The sequence below is a fragment of the Manis javanica genome, chromosome 9 (genome assembly GCF_040802235.1).
Source record: "Manis javanica isolate MJ-LG chromosome 9, MJ_LKY, whole genome shotgun sequence".
Classification (NCBI taxonomy): domain Eukaryota; kingdom Metazoa; phylum Chordata; class Mammalia; order Pholidota; family Manidae; genus Manis; species Manis javanica.
In genome coordinates this window covers 32,942,467-32,956,810 of record NC_133164.1, presented here as the reverse complement: position 1 = coordinate 32,956,810, position 14,344 = coordinate 32,942,467, and the positions used below count along the sequence as shown (strand labels likewise).

Genomic DNA, 14,344 nt, shown 5'->3' with positions numbered 1-14,344 from the left:
TGGAGCAAGAAAGAATACGAAGAGTATTACAACACCTGGGCATGGGGACCCTAAGAGAGAGACAGCAAAGGGAGCAAGGGGCTGTGTTTGTGTTAGTCTTCAACTGTCAACCAGCAGGTGCTCACGGCTCCCTAAAAGCCCGACATAGGCCCTTTCACAAATTAGCAATGAGGTCTGGATCTTTTTTCTCTCCCATTCTTGTGCATGACTCAGAATTTAAATAAAAACAGTCTTTTTTCTTTGATTTCTTCTGTTCACAGTTCATTTTGTTCTGTTAGATTCCAAATGTATTAATTTAGCCTAAGTTTTCAAAAGAAAAGCTTCAAAGGATTAAATGAGCCTATTTAGTGGGGTTCAAGTAGCAAAAAGTGATCTCTTTGTTCCAGTATTTAAAAAATCTTGGGTAGTTCAACTGCTGGTGAAATACCTTGTTAGCACCTAACATAGAAATACAGATTTATTTACAATGAATTTTTTATTACATTTGAGAAAAAGTCATATTATCTAAGTAAAATCATGAATATTAGTTAAGTACATATTGAAAACTGTATTTTGAACAATCATAACAAAATCATTAAATCCAAGTGTATCCGAAAACTAGAATGTTACTTATCATTCACATTAGAATTGGGGAATCTTTTTAGTTGATTGGCTGAAAGAATGAATAAAGTGAATAAACACTTCATATTACACTTAAACCAAAGCATTAAATAACCTTATAATCATTCACATTCAGCTTTAAATTACTATGTAAAATTGTTGTTCAAATATTTTGTTTCCTTAATCACAAAGTTGTTTGGATGGCTTTTCTATGTTACTCAACTGGACAGCAAAAAGAAGGCAGTTTATGATTAAAAATCTTGCTCAGAATAAGCAAATCATAAGAGAAATAGAGAGTTGTCAATATTTCAGCCTTACCTAGCCAGACTTTATCTGTATTGAAGTGTATATTTCAATATATGTTTATTTTTCAAGTTTAAATAAAAATAACCATATCCTTATTGTGAACAAAGTATTGCTGAAAGCGAGCCATGGAATACATATGCCAACTATGCAAAAATGTTCAATCATTGCCTAATCACTTCTTAATATCAACAACAAATCACCCATTTATATGTAGGAGTATCCTGCCTGTAAGTTCTCTTTGAGTTCTGACCATCTTGAAGATTCTGACCAGATCATGTATATATCCCGGCTAACTGGAGACTCATGTGCTGTCTTAGAGCCTGTGGACTTAGCTAAGGTATTGCATGAGCAGTCCCTGAATACGCATACCAGATCTGATATTTACATTGTCCTTATTGAGGTTATCATCCCTAGTAAAGAGAACTGGTTTGGTTGCTAGTAATTTATTAACTGTGTGGATGCCATTTTTAAAAGAGAAACACAACAGAAAGATAATGATTTTAATAATAGTATATGTGCACATACACCCATATAATTTTGCTGAAATCCATAATGTTCTATAAACAATGAAGTCTTTTCTTGTTTTTTTAATTAAGGCACCACTGATACACAATCTCATGAAGGTTTCACAGGAGCAACACTGTGGTTTCAACATTCACCTATATTATCAAGTCCCCCCCATCCCGTTGCAATCACTGTCCATCAGCATAGTAAGATGCTATAGAGTTACTACTTGTGTACAATGAAGTCTTTTCTACATTACAGATGCATTAACCTTGGATTTCCAAGGAGATGTCTGTAATAACACATGGTTCAAGCCTTAGGATTTAAAATATAATTATCATGGTCTTAGGCAAAATAAAAATATAGGCAAAAAACATTCTCTAGGAATGTTTCTTCAAGTTTCTGATTTTTTATTTATTGCATATATGACATTTTGCAAAAGTTTATTTCCTTTACTCTGACCCAAGAATAACACTTTTGGAGCTGATTGAGTAATACAATTAATGTTCAATAATATCTCAAAAATGATTCAACTTAAAATGAAAAATAAAAGCGATTGGGAGGATTATAGCAGTTAATCATTTTAGGCTCCCTATGAAGAATCATCTTCTTTAAAATAGAAAATAAATGCTCTTTTTAATCTTTAGTATTTATGTTCTTAGATTGCATCTACTGTCTAGAATAAATGTTAGACTATAAATGCTACCATCAGATTTTTTTCTTTCCTGATACTGTGGTCTCAGCCATATACATATTTAGCATTTCTGAGTGTTTAATTCACCTCCCTTTTAGCATTCTACCTGTGACTTTGCTCAGCAGATTTGTGTTATTAAAATGTATATAATGGCATTCAGAACATTTAGAAAATTCACATAGGACTAAACAATCTTATTTATTGCTAACAATCAACTACTCTATTTTGTGTATACCTTGCTATATCTGTCACAAAAATGAGAAGACATTTTCAAATTTTAAAAACTACCTAGTATTTGATTAACCCATGCTTTTTTAAAAATATAAAGGATAGAACTTATAAATCCTTCCTGCATTAGACTGGGCTGAAGCATTCAATAAAACACATTTACTGTGTTCAAGATTAAATCATACATTGTTTAAAATTAATTATTCCTTTTTAATTGCATTGTATAAACAGAAATGACCTGTTAATTTAAAGAAAATCTATCAGCACAAAATGAATTCAGTCATATAAACAAGCAAGATGAACTTGACCTTGTTTGAACTTGTTTTGATGTGGCCCAGATGGTAGGCTACATGCTTGAATAGCAGGCTAAAACTGAGGAAAAACTCATATAGCAAGATCTAGATTTATAGCCTTTTGCAAATTCCTACCTTGTATTGTCCTTTCAGCATCTGTTCTGCTGCCACTGCGGTCAGCTTCTATCTCTGGGGTCAGAGAGTCTAAAAGCACAGAAAGGTAAGAGTGACATATATTTCATATGATTCCTATTGTCCTTCAAAAAAAGAACAACCTGTTACATTGGTGCTGAATTAAAATTACATAAATCTTCGTCATTTTGTAAAGGTTGAACAAAGAGTATAACCATAAGAATTATCAAAAGATTTGAACAGATAAATAACACAAAATTGTTCATAAAATGAGATGGGGGATTAGGAAGTTCTCAGATATTTTACCATGTTTTGGTAGAGAGAGATTTGGTTACACAGAGAAGTGATGTCAGGTCCCAGGTACTGGAGTTAAGTAACAATGGTGGAGGCACCTGTGAAATAAGGCATTTCCCCAATATACGTGACCCTTCTTCCTATTATGATTTCAGCTACCAGCACAGTTTAATGAACCACAAGACAGAGAATATACAAAACCACAAACACATGTCGAAATGTCTTCTGAGTACTAAAAATGAAAGTTAGTTAGCCATGCATAATGAGGCACCCTCTCACCATTTAAGACCCTGAGACTGTCTGTAGAAGCTGCCTGTTTTAATGTTTGTTCTGCTTGCTCACGCCGTTTTGTCTCAAATTCAAGGGCTTCCTGTAATTTTCTCTTTGCCTTCTTCTCCTTCTTTAGCCTCTTTTGAACTATGGCTAGAAAAGAGAGTATGCACATTACTATTATTCCTAAATTTTTGCAAGGTACAAACTTATAAACTGACGTATGTTTTTTATAATATTCTTTCCTCCAGCCCCCCTCCACCGCTAGACTGCTTGCCTATGCAAAGGAAATTTCAAAACAAAACAAAACACTTTTATCCACAATAAATCCCAGGAAAATGTCCAAGGAGGCCAATCTTTCTTCAAACTATCTATCACGTTACAAGGATGTCTTTAATTATCATATGTAGAGACAGATTTAATGGGAAACTAATTTTAGTAAATATTTGTATTCAATTCTAAAGAAAACCTGATTAAATGAGTTTTTTTGTGGGCTATTTACTGCCCTTGAATCAGAACAGAGCAGCATAGTTAGAATAATGCAAACCTTGTATAAGCACGCTTCCTATCTCTTCATGAAGCACCAATTTTGAATAGTAAATGGAGCATTTCCCCAATAGATTCTTTGCAAAACAATATTATACCAGCTGGGTTTTTAACAATTCTTACTTAAAACTTTGGATAATGTAATAAATACTATTGTATATGAGGAGTAAAATACTATTGCAGCTTGTTCAGAGAGATTAATAATTTCTTCATAGCAAATTTATACGAACTATGACATTTTCAAGAAAATTATACTTTGCAGGAATCTGGTGGAGTATAAAACCTCAATGATAATAATGTGCTACTGCTAACAAAAATGGGCATTTATATGAAAAAGTAGATTATGATTCAAAAAGTTGATTGATACAATTTTTATCCTATTACAATTTAAATTTAATTTGTATATGATATATAATCAATAACTCACAAATAGATGTTCTTCACAAAATGTATGCTAATTATAGTGTCAGTAATGATAACTTTCACAACATATATAAGGTAAGCAATCAGCATATGGGAAGCATACAAGTGTTTTTCTTTGAAAATTTTTTTTTGGCAGTTGATAAACATTTTGGATGAGAGTGTGACAGAAACCACATTCTTTTTGGCAGAGTTAACCATAAGGAATAATTATCCCAAGTTTACTATTTGATTATTACTACAGATTAAAGAGCAACAACATTTTTATTTAACACCATATTTAGTAAAAATATAAAGTAATAATGGTTCAAGTAAGAATTTTAATTGCTAATTTCTACTTATACCATTTTTATAATTATTAATAATATTAAAATGGCAGACCATTAATTTATCAAGTTTATTGTTGCTGGTATCAAGAATAACAGACACTTTTTATAAAATTATATGCTGGCTACAGTCTTAATATGAAAAACAAAATACATTAGTTTCAAATGAATGCCAATTTCCTTTATTTAATGGTGTGAAAATCATATGTTTATCTTAAGAAAATTACTTACTACTATTTACCTTTCCAAGTCTCTTTGAAAAGAAACAGTAATTTCTGAATTATTTATTTGGCTTGTACACTCCAATGTCACTAAGAGCTTAACAGCAGCGCCTTGCCATTGACTATTGCCACTCATTATTTCCTCCTAGTGGTTGAACCAAATGGGATTGCCATATTCTCACTTCAGGATAACACATTGCTTCACTATATACATTCATAATAGATACTTATTGATAGTTATTACCTTTAATTTATTGTTCACAATTAATTAAATGGGAGGTTTGTGGTGTGATCTGTGAAATGTTTTGCCCTCTAGTGGTTAAAGGAATAAAACAGAATGAAAATCCTCCAACAGGTTTGAACCAATAAAACTCTGAAAGTCTCTCAAGTAACCAAAAGGTTACTTTAGAAATTCAAGTTTCTGCCTTTAAATCTTCTAAAAAGAAAGATTTCTCCAGGTAAGCACAAAATCAAGACACGGCTATCTCATGGAAGACGGTTCCATACAATGAACTCCTTGACCAAACTTTACTACTTACTTAGAACACATTCCATTATCAATGTTTATGCTATTTTGACTATTTTAGTAGTTACATCTATGTGGAACCACATTATTTAAAACTGTGTATACACCTGGTGTGACAGTTTCCCAAATCAACCTCATCCCGGGACCCTACTAGCTGTTGCTTCTTAGTAAGTAAAGAAAGAACCCACTGAAGTCCTGCCAGTTTAAGAAGCAAAACAGAAACAATGATTTTTAAATGACATGTCCAACATAAAAGAGAATATGTGAAGTATTCGTATTGGATACTTATTGAGAGAAAAGGAGGTCCCTTCTAGAATATTCAGGAGAATCTTATAATTGAGGCAAGGGGAAATCGGTTGTGAAAAAAAAAAAAACTCAAATCACTTACATAAAATAAACACACAAATATGAATGATCTTGAAAATTACCTATATATTCATGGCAATGTGTGTTAAAAGAACCAATTCATAGATTGAAAATATTGTTATTGGTACTAAATAGAAATTCATATTGGTTTCTACTCTAATATGTACTTGACCTTGTTGGATGAAAATAAGGCATTCAGAAAGAAAATTATACTAACACTCAACTTTGGTCATTTGTTCAGATAGTCAGTCTTCAATTTCAGTTGATAAATATATTACTAAATCTGGTTGGTCTGAATAATCAGTATTTTTCTATTTTAGCTTTATACTTTCAAGTTTTTCAAAGGGCAATTGTGAATGAATATAAAAATTTTTCTTCATGGCTGTCATCACAGTTCATTCTTAAAATTATCAATTGGTTAAACTCTACAAGCAATAAAAATTACGTGATTAATGATATAATGGATACATTTCAATGCCCTGAGGTATGAACAGAAGAGAACCCTTTCATCCTGGAGAACAAAGAAAATACAATGAGCTCAGGATTCAAATCCTGTTTGAACTTTAGCTACAAGTAAACTGACAAAAAAGATACCATCTCATAGTAAATCACCAAACACAGTATTGCTCCAGTATTTTACACAAAGCATTACACATGTTTGGAAGTTTGGAAATACCTCTATTTTTTTGTTCCATGGCCAGCTGCTTCTCAAGTGTTTCCCTTAGTTCTCTTTCCCTTAAAAAGTCCATCTTGAGCTCTGTTTTTTCCAGTTGGACCTGTTTCTCTTGAGCTCTGGCATTATCTATGGCAACTTTCAAGAGCCCCTGTACAAAGAAAGTATTCAGAATTGTAGTATTTTGGTACAAAGCATGTTTCATTCATTACTTAAAACCATTTTAAAAGAGAAGAGCTCACTTATCAAATACTTTCATTCTTGCTGTTTAGTCACTCTGTACTCACAAAATTTCTAAGCACAAAATTTCTAAGTCTAATTAAACTATTAGTGGCATGCAGGTTCAATTGCTTCTACTTGGAATATCTAGATCTAAAGTTAAATGAGGGCAGCACATAAGCATGTCTAAAAAATAAGAACCAAGAAGAAAATTAGACTAAAACTCTTCCACAGGGAATTATCTAACATGGTTTACGCAAGCCCAGGGGATCCTGGCAGTACCCACCTGCCTCTCAGAGCTCATTCTCCACCATTCCTTATGGAGTTTATGCTAGATACGTGGTCTTTATGTTTCTCAAAGCACCCATTTGCTTCTTCACCAGAGACTTTGCTCTTTCTGTCCTGTCCCACCTCCGAATGCTTTTCTTCCCAATTTCTATATGACTCACGCCCTCATTTCATTTCACCATTGCTCAGACGCTACTTAAGAAAGGCCTGCTCTTACCACTCTACCTGGAATGGCCCTCCAAACCCACCTTGTTATTCTCTCTTTAAAATCCTTCATAGCATCTAATATTATGTAATATTGCATATATTTATTTGTTTACTGCTTATGTTTCTCTGCCACTAAAATGTAAGTTCTTTGAGGCAAGGGCGTTTAAATCTCTCATTTGGTCCTATGACCCCAGGGCCCAGAGAGTGCACACAGTGTAACATATTTTTAAAAGTTGATGAATAGAAATTATAATAGTGTATTTTTCTTGAGATATGTAATATATGTAAGGGACCAGAAACTCACTGGTTTAATATTGTATTATTTTTAAAAAGTCATTCAAAATGGTTATGATAAAGAGTAGCTTTTAGGGGACTATACGACAGTATGATAATTTAAGAGTGTGTGGTAGAAACAAAGTTTATGCACTAATACAACTGATTATGGAATTATATATATATATATATGTACATATATATTTATTTATTTACTCTTTGCTATTTAAAAAATTTAGTACTCTGAGACCTTTTAAAATGATTATGAGGATAAGTAAAACATATACAAAGCATTCTGCACACGTTCCCTGGTAAGATGCTTTAGAAAATTATTACTGCAATTATTAATAAAAATTAGAGCTGAAAATTCTACCCTTATCAACTGAGCAATTCAAAATACTATTTTGAAGGAGAAGATATTTTGCCTTGGTCTGTGAACATCAGAGACTGAATTTTCAATTGAAAGTAAATGAGATGGTAGTTGGTGCCATTTGTAGATAGATTCTAGCATGTGGCCTTTTCGCAGGAGACAGCATAAGCAGTTTCAATTAGGTATTTCCACTCTGGCTTGACTTGTTAGTCCCATAGAGATGTACCTTTTGTTCAGCTCACCAATGTATAACTGCCATAAGCCACTTTATTCTCTTTTCAAGCACATATATATCATTTCATATTTGTTATACCTGCCCCTGAATTTCCTGGTATAATTCTTGTGATGTTAAACAAGTGAGAGGATCTCTATGTGGTAGCTTGCCCCTCCCTACTCTTGTTTTTAACAATAAAACATAGCTGCTAAGGAAACTGCCATCTTAACTCAATTCAGGGACATTCTTGTGTATGTTTCTTCTTTATCAGGAACAAACAATTAGTAACAAATGAAAGAGATCATTACATCAAGTGCCCTTTTAGATCACCCCAATTAAAACTTTAGTTTAGCTGTATTTTAATTCTAAGATACCAAATTCTAATTTTCTGCTCTGATTGCTCTTGTTGACTTATCTTTGAAAGATGTACTCTCTGTGCAATGTCTAGAGATTATTTAGCAAGATGCCAATGTTGGCACCACTTAATGTGTTGATTGGTTGTATTATCAGTAGCTGTTTAAAATAAATTACTATTAAACTATTATTGTCCTTGGCTGACAAAACACAGTATTTTGGTGTTCTTTAAACATGAAACGATCAATATGAATAAGCATGTTGAATAATATTAAACTGCAACTCCAATTTGTGTAATTTTATATTAATATTTGTTGTAAAGAATGAAGTTGCTAAGGGCACTTACATTTACTGTTTCCTTTTGTTATAGATGCTGTTAATGTTGCTAATGGTAATACATTACCTCTTCCTGCTGATTATGTCTGAAAAATATTAGCTTTTAGGATCCAATACCCTCTAGGGACTACTTATAAGCTATATAAAATTAAGTTTCATTTTTAGACTTTAAATCAGTGCACACCAGTAGGAGTCCAGTGTGAACAAAAATCTGCACTAGAGCCAAACTAATGCATATGCAAAAATATGTTATTGCCCGTGACAGTTCTGCTGCAAAAACTACAGAAAACCAATTAAATTTCAATGCAGCAGGGGGCTGGGAAAAGCAATAGCAAGTAGTGTTCACAGCATCTACAAATCATTAGGACACCATCTAACCACCAGTGATAATAGGACTTTCAGATTTGTGTAACTTCTGCAAATCTTTCAGGTGGGTCATATGCAAAAGGCCACAGTAAATGCTGCATCTCATGTGGCCATGCAGCACTGAGCAAAATTCTTTGAAGACAATATGAATTACAGTAAAAGACACAAAGTTTACAATATGAATTCTCCAAGGGGAGATCAAGTCTCATGATGCTGACATTGGAAAATGACAATTCTAAAGAAATGCATTTTAAGCTGATTCTGGCACAGCAATAATAGGAGACAATAGTTGTTTGGCATATACTTCTTTTCCACAAGTGAGGCATAATGGTTGTTATAATATACAAATATTTTTGTTTTCTCAAATGATCTACCTTAACTAAATTATTCATCATTTTTCAGATAATGAAGTCTATATATTTATTTCTTTAAAAAGGGGCACTGTAACTGATCAATAAATATTTCAACTCTTTCTATAGCCTACAAGGTACAAATATCTGATGTATAAGAGGACTTAAAGTAATACAGATATGAAAAAAACCTTTCTTAATATGCTAGTTAGATCCTAGAGGAAAAACTTACTTGGTCCATGTTTGTGTTTCATACAAATTTATTCCAGAATCAAATGGTAAGGAAGGTTCTTTGAGTGTCACTAAAATAATGTGACACATTTATGCTCAGAAATGTGTTGCTTCTAATGGAAGTAAATACCTTAGTTGAAAGGGATTTTAACAATCACCCACTCTAAGTAAAACCTTTTGGAGATGAGAAAACAAGGTCCAGTGGGCTATGGCCAGTTGGTCAGAAGCACAGGTTACAATCTGGACTTGGATTTGGCACCTGAAGTTGGGGCAAGGGACCGTCTTGTAGGACTGCACTCTTTCCTGTGTGACCTGATGCTACCTCCATGCAGACAGTGTCAAAATTGTGTTAAACTGTAGGGCACCCAACTACGTGGTACATGAGAAGCTGTAGCAGGCAGCAGATGTGGTGTGGCACATGTGCTTGATGTGGGAAAAACTGGTGTGGCAGATGTGCTTGATGTGGGAAAAACTGACAGATATTTGGTGCAAAGAGTGTCACAAGTGAAGTAGTGTTGTAGTAGAGTACTGAGCGCAGAGGAGACACCCAGAACTATTTTTCTATATAATGGCATATTAAGACTGTTCAATAAGTATTAGTTTTTCTTATTATTGTTGTTACATGCAATATAAATTAGTGAATATGACATATAGCCCATATTTTTAATAGATTAATGCTATTTTCTTTATCACAATAAACTGTGTTTAGAATACTGGGCATATTTCCCTGTTTTTATGATCTCTTTTCACAAATTGGAAATGAGAACGAAGGGAGAAAGACATATTATATAATTATGGTGAAAGATAAGATATAATGTAAGACCAATGAACTTGATCTTAGTCTACCCATTTTGAAGCCAATGTCCTATTTTGTTTTTATTTTTTTGATAAGTTTTCTAATTCTTTAATCTATACCTGATATAACTAAAATTGTGTATTAATAAGGCAAATTAAAAGACTGATTTCTTTTTAAACATACAAAATATAATATAATATGGCCATGACATTGAAATGTGAAGACTGAAAGATGTATAATTAGAATCATTTTGTCTTAGTACTAAGTCAAATTCTTTTTAATTTTCTTTCTCAAGCACAGAAGTAGAGAATACTTCTTATATACTACAGTTGCTTTATGTTTATTTGTTAGACTATACTATCAATCTGAGACTGACACTTACTGTGGTTTTGACATCCCTTTTATGTCTTGTTTGTTTAATTCCACCTTATAGACAAACCGTAGTGGACAAAATTCTATCATATATCCCCTATGACAAAAATCTTCAATGCTAACTTCAACCCTAACTCTTTTATGTTCCCCACCTTATTTTAGCTTTTATTTATTTACCTATTATTGTTTTAATGTTTGTAAGTCACTTAAAATAATTCTTGTACTAATATAAATAATTTGTTCCCAATCCTATATGCAAATAGATCCTAGTTATGATTTACAGCATGAAAGCTCAGATTGAAAATAGTGGGTAAATTCTCCTTTGAGCATATTCACATACTAGCCAATGTTTGAAGGTGTCACATCCAGTAAATTGACACTAAAAAATTCTAGTTATCTGATCTGAAATCTCACAGTGTTCTTCATTAACATGTTCGAACAAGAAAGCCGTAATGAAAGATTGCCCACATTGGAAAAAAACAAAACACCATATAAAATAAAATTTAAAATATCCCAAAAGCAAAATCTGTGATGAATCCATGTCACCCACTAAAATCAAGTTACTATTATGTACTGTAGATATCTTTATCCATCACTTTTAATTTCTAAAACACTCAAATTTCAAGAGAGAATATAGTACTAGGAGTTGATAAAATTCTGTGGCCCAAAGATACTTTATGCATCTTTTTATATATACATATTTTCTATACTATATATTGTATAAAGAGCACATTTAAAAATATAGTACATAGTATTTTCCTACAGGTCCTGTAAAAATTAATAATTTTTAAATTTCAGACATGGAATTGGATGATCTGAAAAATGTAAACATCTTCAACTCAATTATCTATTCATTGCTACCCTGATAAAATATCTCCAAAGGAAAGAAATATGGAGCATTGAATTTACCACACAAAAAGTATGTTACCATTTTGAAACAGAAAGCAGAGAACCCCATTATCTGTAACTGAAACTGCAAAGGAAATTGAGGTAGACAACGTAATTACCCAAATTAGACTCTGGACATCAAACACATTTATACTGTATGCCCAATAAGCCAGGGCCGTGACAGTTTAACATCCTATACCATTCCTAGGGTATTATTGTAACTCAATAAATGCATCAATAATAAAAGAACTAGCATTTACAACCTTTTGCAAAATGATGTGAAACCATTACTAAGCATAAATCCAGTATGTGAGTGTGTGTATAATGTACATGTATGTACTTATGTAGGTATTGTGCATGGAACTTAGTGAGATTTTTTTAATCTTTATTTTACCTTATGAACACATATGTGCATGCACACATAATGTGCATGTATATATATATTGTATATGTGTATTAAATACACACAAATATATAATACCTACATCTACATACACACATACATATATGTAGGACTGAAGTAGACAAGCATAATTTATTTTTAATGAAGTATTCTTATTGTAAGTATCCTAACTTTCTCAGACCCAGATCCCTATAACTTGGGACTGGAAATACTTTAGTTTATTCTTACTATCATTCTTTCATCGACTTTTGCTAAAATATGTCCTCAAGGCTGGATGGAAGAGTATATTTAATATAGACATGCTTTCAATAAAATGGATTTGTCTAAAATCTGTACATTATAAAACTGGAGTTTTCTTTTTTTAAAAGAAATAATTAAAATTTGAGGGGATGCAGATAACATTACTAGTCTGGCTTTTATTGGCCTGGTGTGGGTGTATAAAATCTCACAAAGTGACAGTATTTGACTTAGAGATGTGGTGCTCACACACAATGCGAGAGGCACGTGTAACCTGTTCTTCAGATGAGCAAAGTGGTATACACTGATGTAATGCAGTAATATTTTCTCTCCTTAAAATTAAATTCAGTTACCATTTTCCTAGTTAAAGGATGTTTTAGTTAGTGAAGAAACATATAACAAGATGGAGAATTTTCAGTAAGTGCTTAGCTATTTCTTTGCTTCATATGGAGTTGTATACATGAGAAAATGAATCGTTCCCTTACTTTCAGAGTATAAATTCAGAAATGTTGAGGGATATTTTCTAAAGGCCTTTAAATTGACAAAAGAGAAATTCATTAAAAACTCTACCTCATAGAAAACAATAATGTGGGTCAAATTTAGAAAAAAACAAGTCTTATGTTTATTTTAAAATATAATCAATGATTGGGTCTTGATTAAATTTAGGCTAGAGAGATGATTTATTTCAAATACTGAGATATATAACCTTAAAGTTGAATACAATTCTGGAGACTCTAATTACCTTAGTATTAAAAATGCCATATTAGTAGATGAGAAGATATGTTACATTAAAGGCCTTCTGTTATGTCCTTGGAGAGGTAAATAAAATTAATTACATTTCTACTGAGAGGAAGTCTATGGTAGGAAATGTGTACAGAAAAATACCACTAAGGATTCAGTGCTAGAGTAAAAATTCAAAAAGACCCAACTACCAACACAGTATCTGTAAGTACATTTTTACTATTTGTTACTCCAAATATGGAGAAGTAGATGGCAAACATTTCCATCTGGGGTCCACATGATCATTTCATGTGTGGGCAAGAAAATTATGCTTTCTTTTATTCCAAACACTCTTATTATTTTGGCTCAATGCTCTATGTTATTGTTAACTGTAAGTATTTTTGATTCATAATGTACTGTACGTAAAATATACATCCTGAGGACTACATAGGAAATCCGTGCAAAGTTTTTTGTAGCTTTTTGAAGTCTATTCTTTGAAGAAATCCTATTAACTGAAACAAACTTATTTATGAAAGAAGCAATTTTTTTCTTGGATTCTTTTATATTAGACATATTTTAAATGACTAAACATATCATTTCCTCACCGGCAGGCCAGCAGTTTAAAAATAACTAAATATTTATTAAGACTAGTGTGCCATCATTTAGTAAATCAGACAAATTTAAACAGTTAGATTCCTCCCATTAGTCAGCAGTGAGGAAAGCATTTAGCAGAATGATTTCTCAATGCCAAGGTCATTTTCATCTAAGTTTTAATTAGGGCTTAATATTTATATTTGAGTATTTCTAAACCAATCTGATTAGTGAAGCAAATTTAAAATCTTAAATTGCTAGACAGGCTCAGTACTACGGTTCAGTCAATCTTGGGAATGGATTAAGTTGGAACAGTGTGAATTTGGGAAAAATCTATAACTGGGTCTTCCATGCTTCTTTCTTCCAGATTGCAAAATGGCCTACCTGTATGTTAGTCAGAAGGGTCTCTATGGAAGACAATCCATCAGGAAACAGAAAAGGAGATGGAAAACCTGGAGGCAGTGGTTGTCCATGCCCAGTTAGAGAGAGCTTGTCAAGGCTGTCTCTTGCGGTTGGTGTGGAAAGCGGGGTCTCATCTGTATGTGATTGAAACAAAAATATAGAACAAGTTACGCTTGTCTGTTTTTATTAGACCTCAGTAATGGCTTCCCTAGTGGTTTCCAGAACATTTATTGCAAATTGGTTCCTGCTATCAGGAGAAAATGCTTTCTGCTGAATTTTCTTTAATGAAAAAGCTGTGGAGATACAACAAGATAACATTAATGAGTAA

The 14,344-nt window shown here is 32.6% G+C and overlaps 1 protein-coding gene across 2 annotated transcripts in view; it reads right to left on the bottom strand.

Annotated features, from left to right (window-relative positions):
* The window catches only part of DACH1 (dachshund family transcription factor 1), a 400,485-nt gene that overhangs the window by 29,739 nt on the left and 356,402 nt on the right, over positions 1 to 14,344 (bottom strand). For both annotated transcript variants that reach the window (XM_037023557.2, XM_073212530.1), the window contains 4 exons: positions 13,999 to 14,150; positions 6,403 to 6,550; positions 3,331 to 3,474; positions 2,761 to 2,829 (listed from right to left, as the gene is read on the bottom strand). In XM_037023557.2, the coding sequence (XP_036879452.2) occupies positions 2,761 to 2,829; positions 3,331 to 3,474; positions 6,403 to 6,550; positions 13,999 to 14,150 (513 nt within the window). The remainder of the gene's footprint in view (positions 1 to 2,760; positions 2,830 to 3,330; positions 3,475 to 6,402; positions 6,551 to 13,998; positions 14,151 to 14,344) is intronic.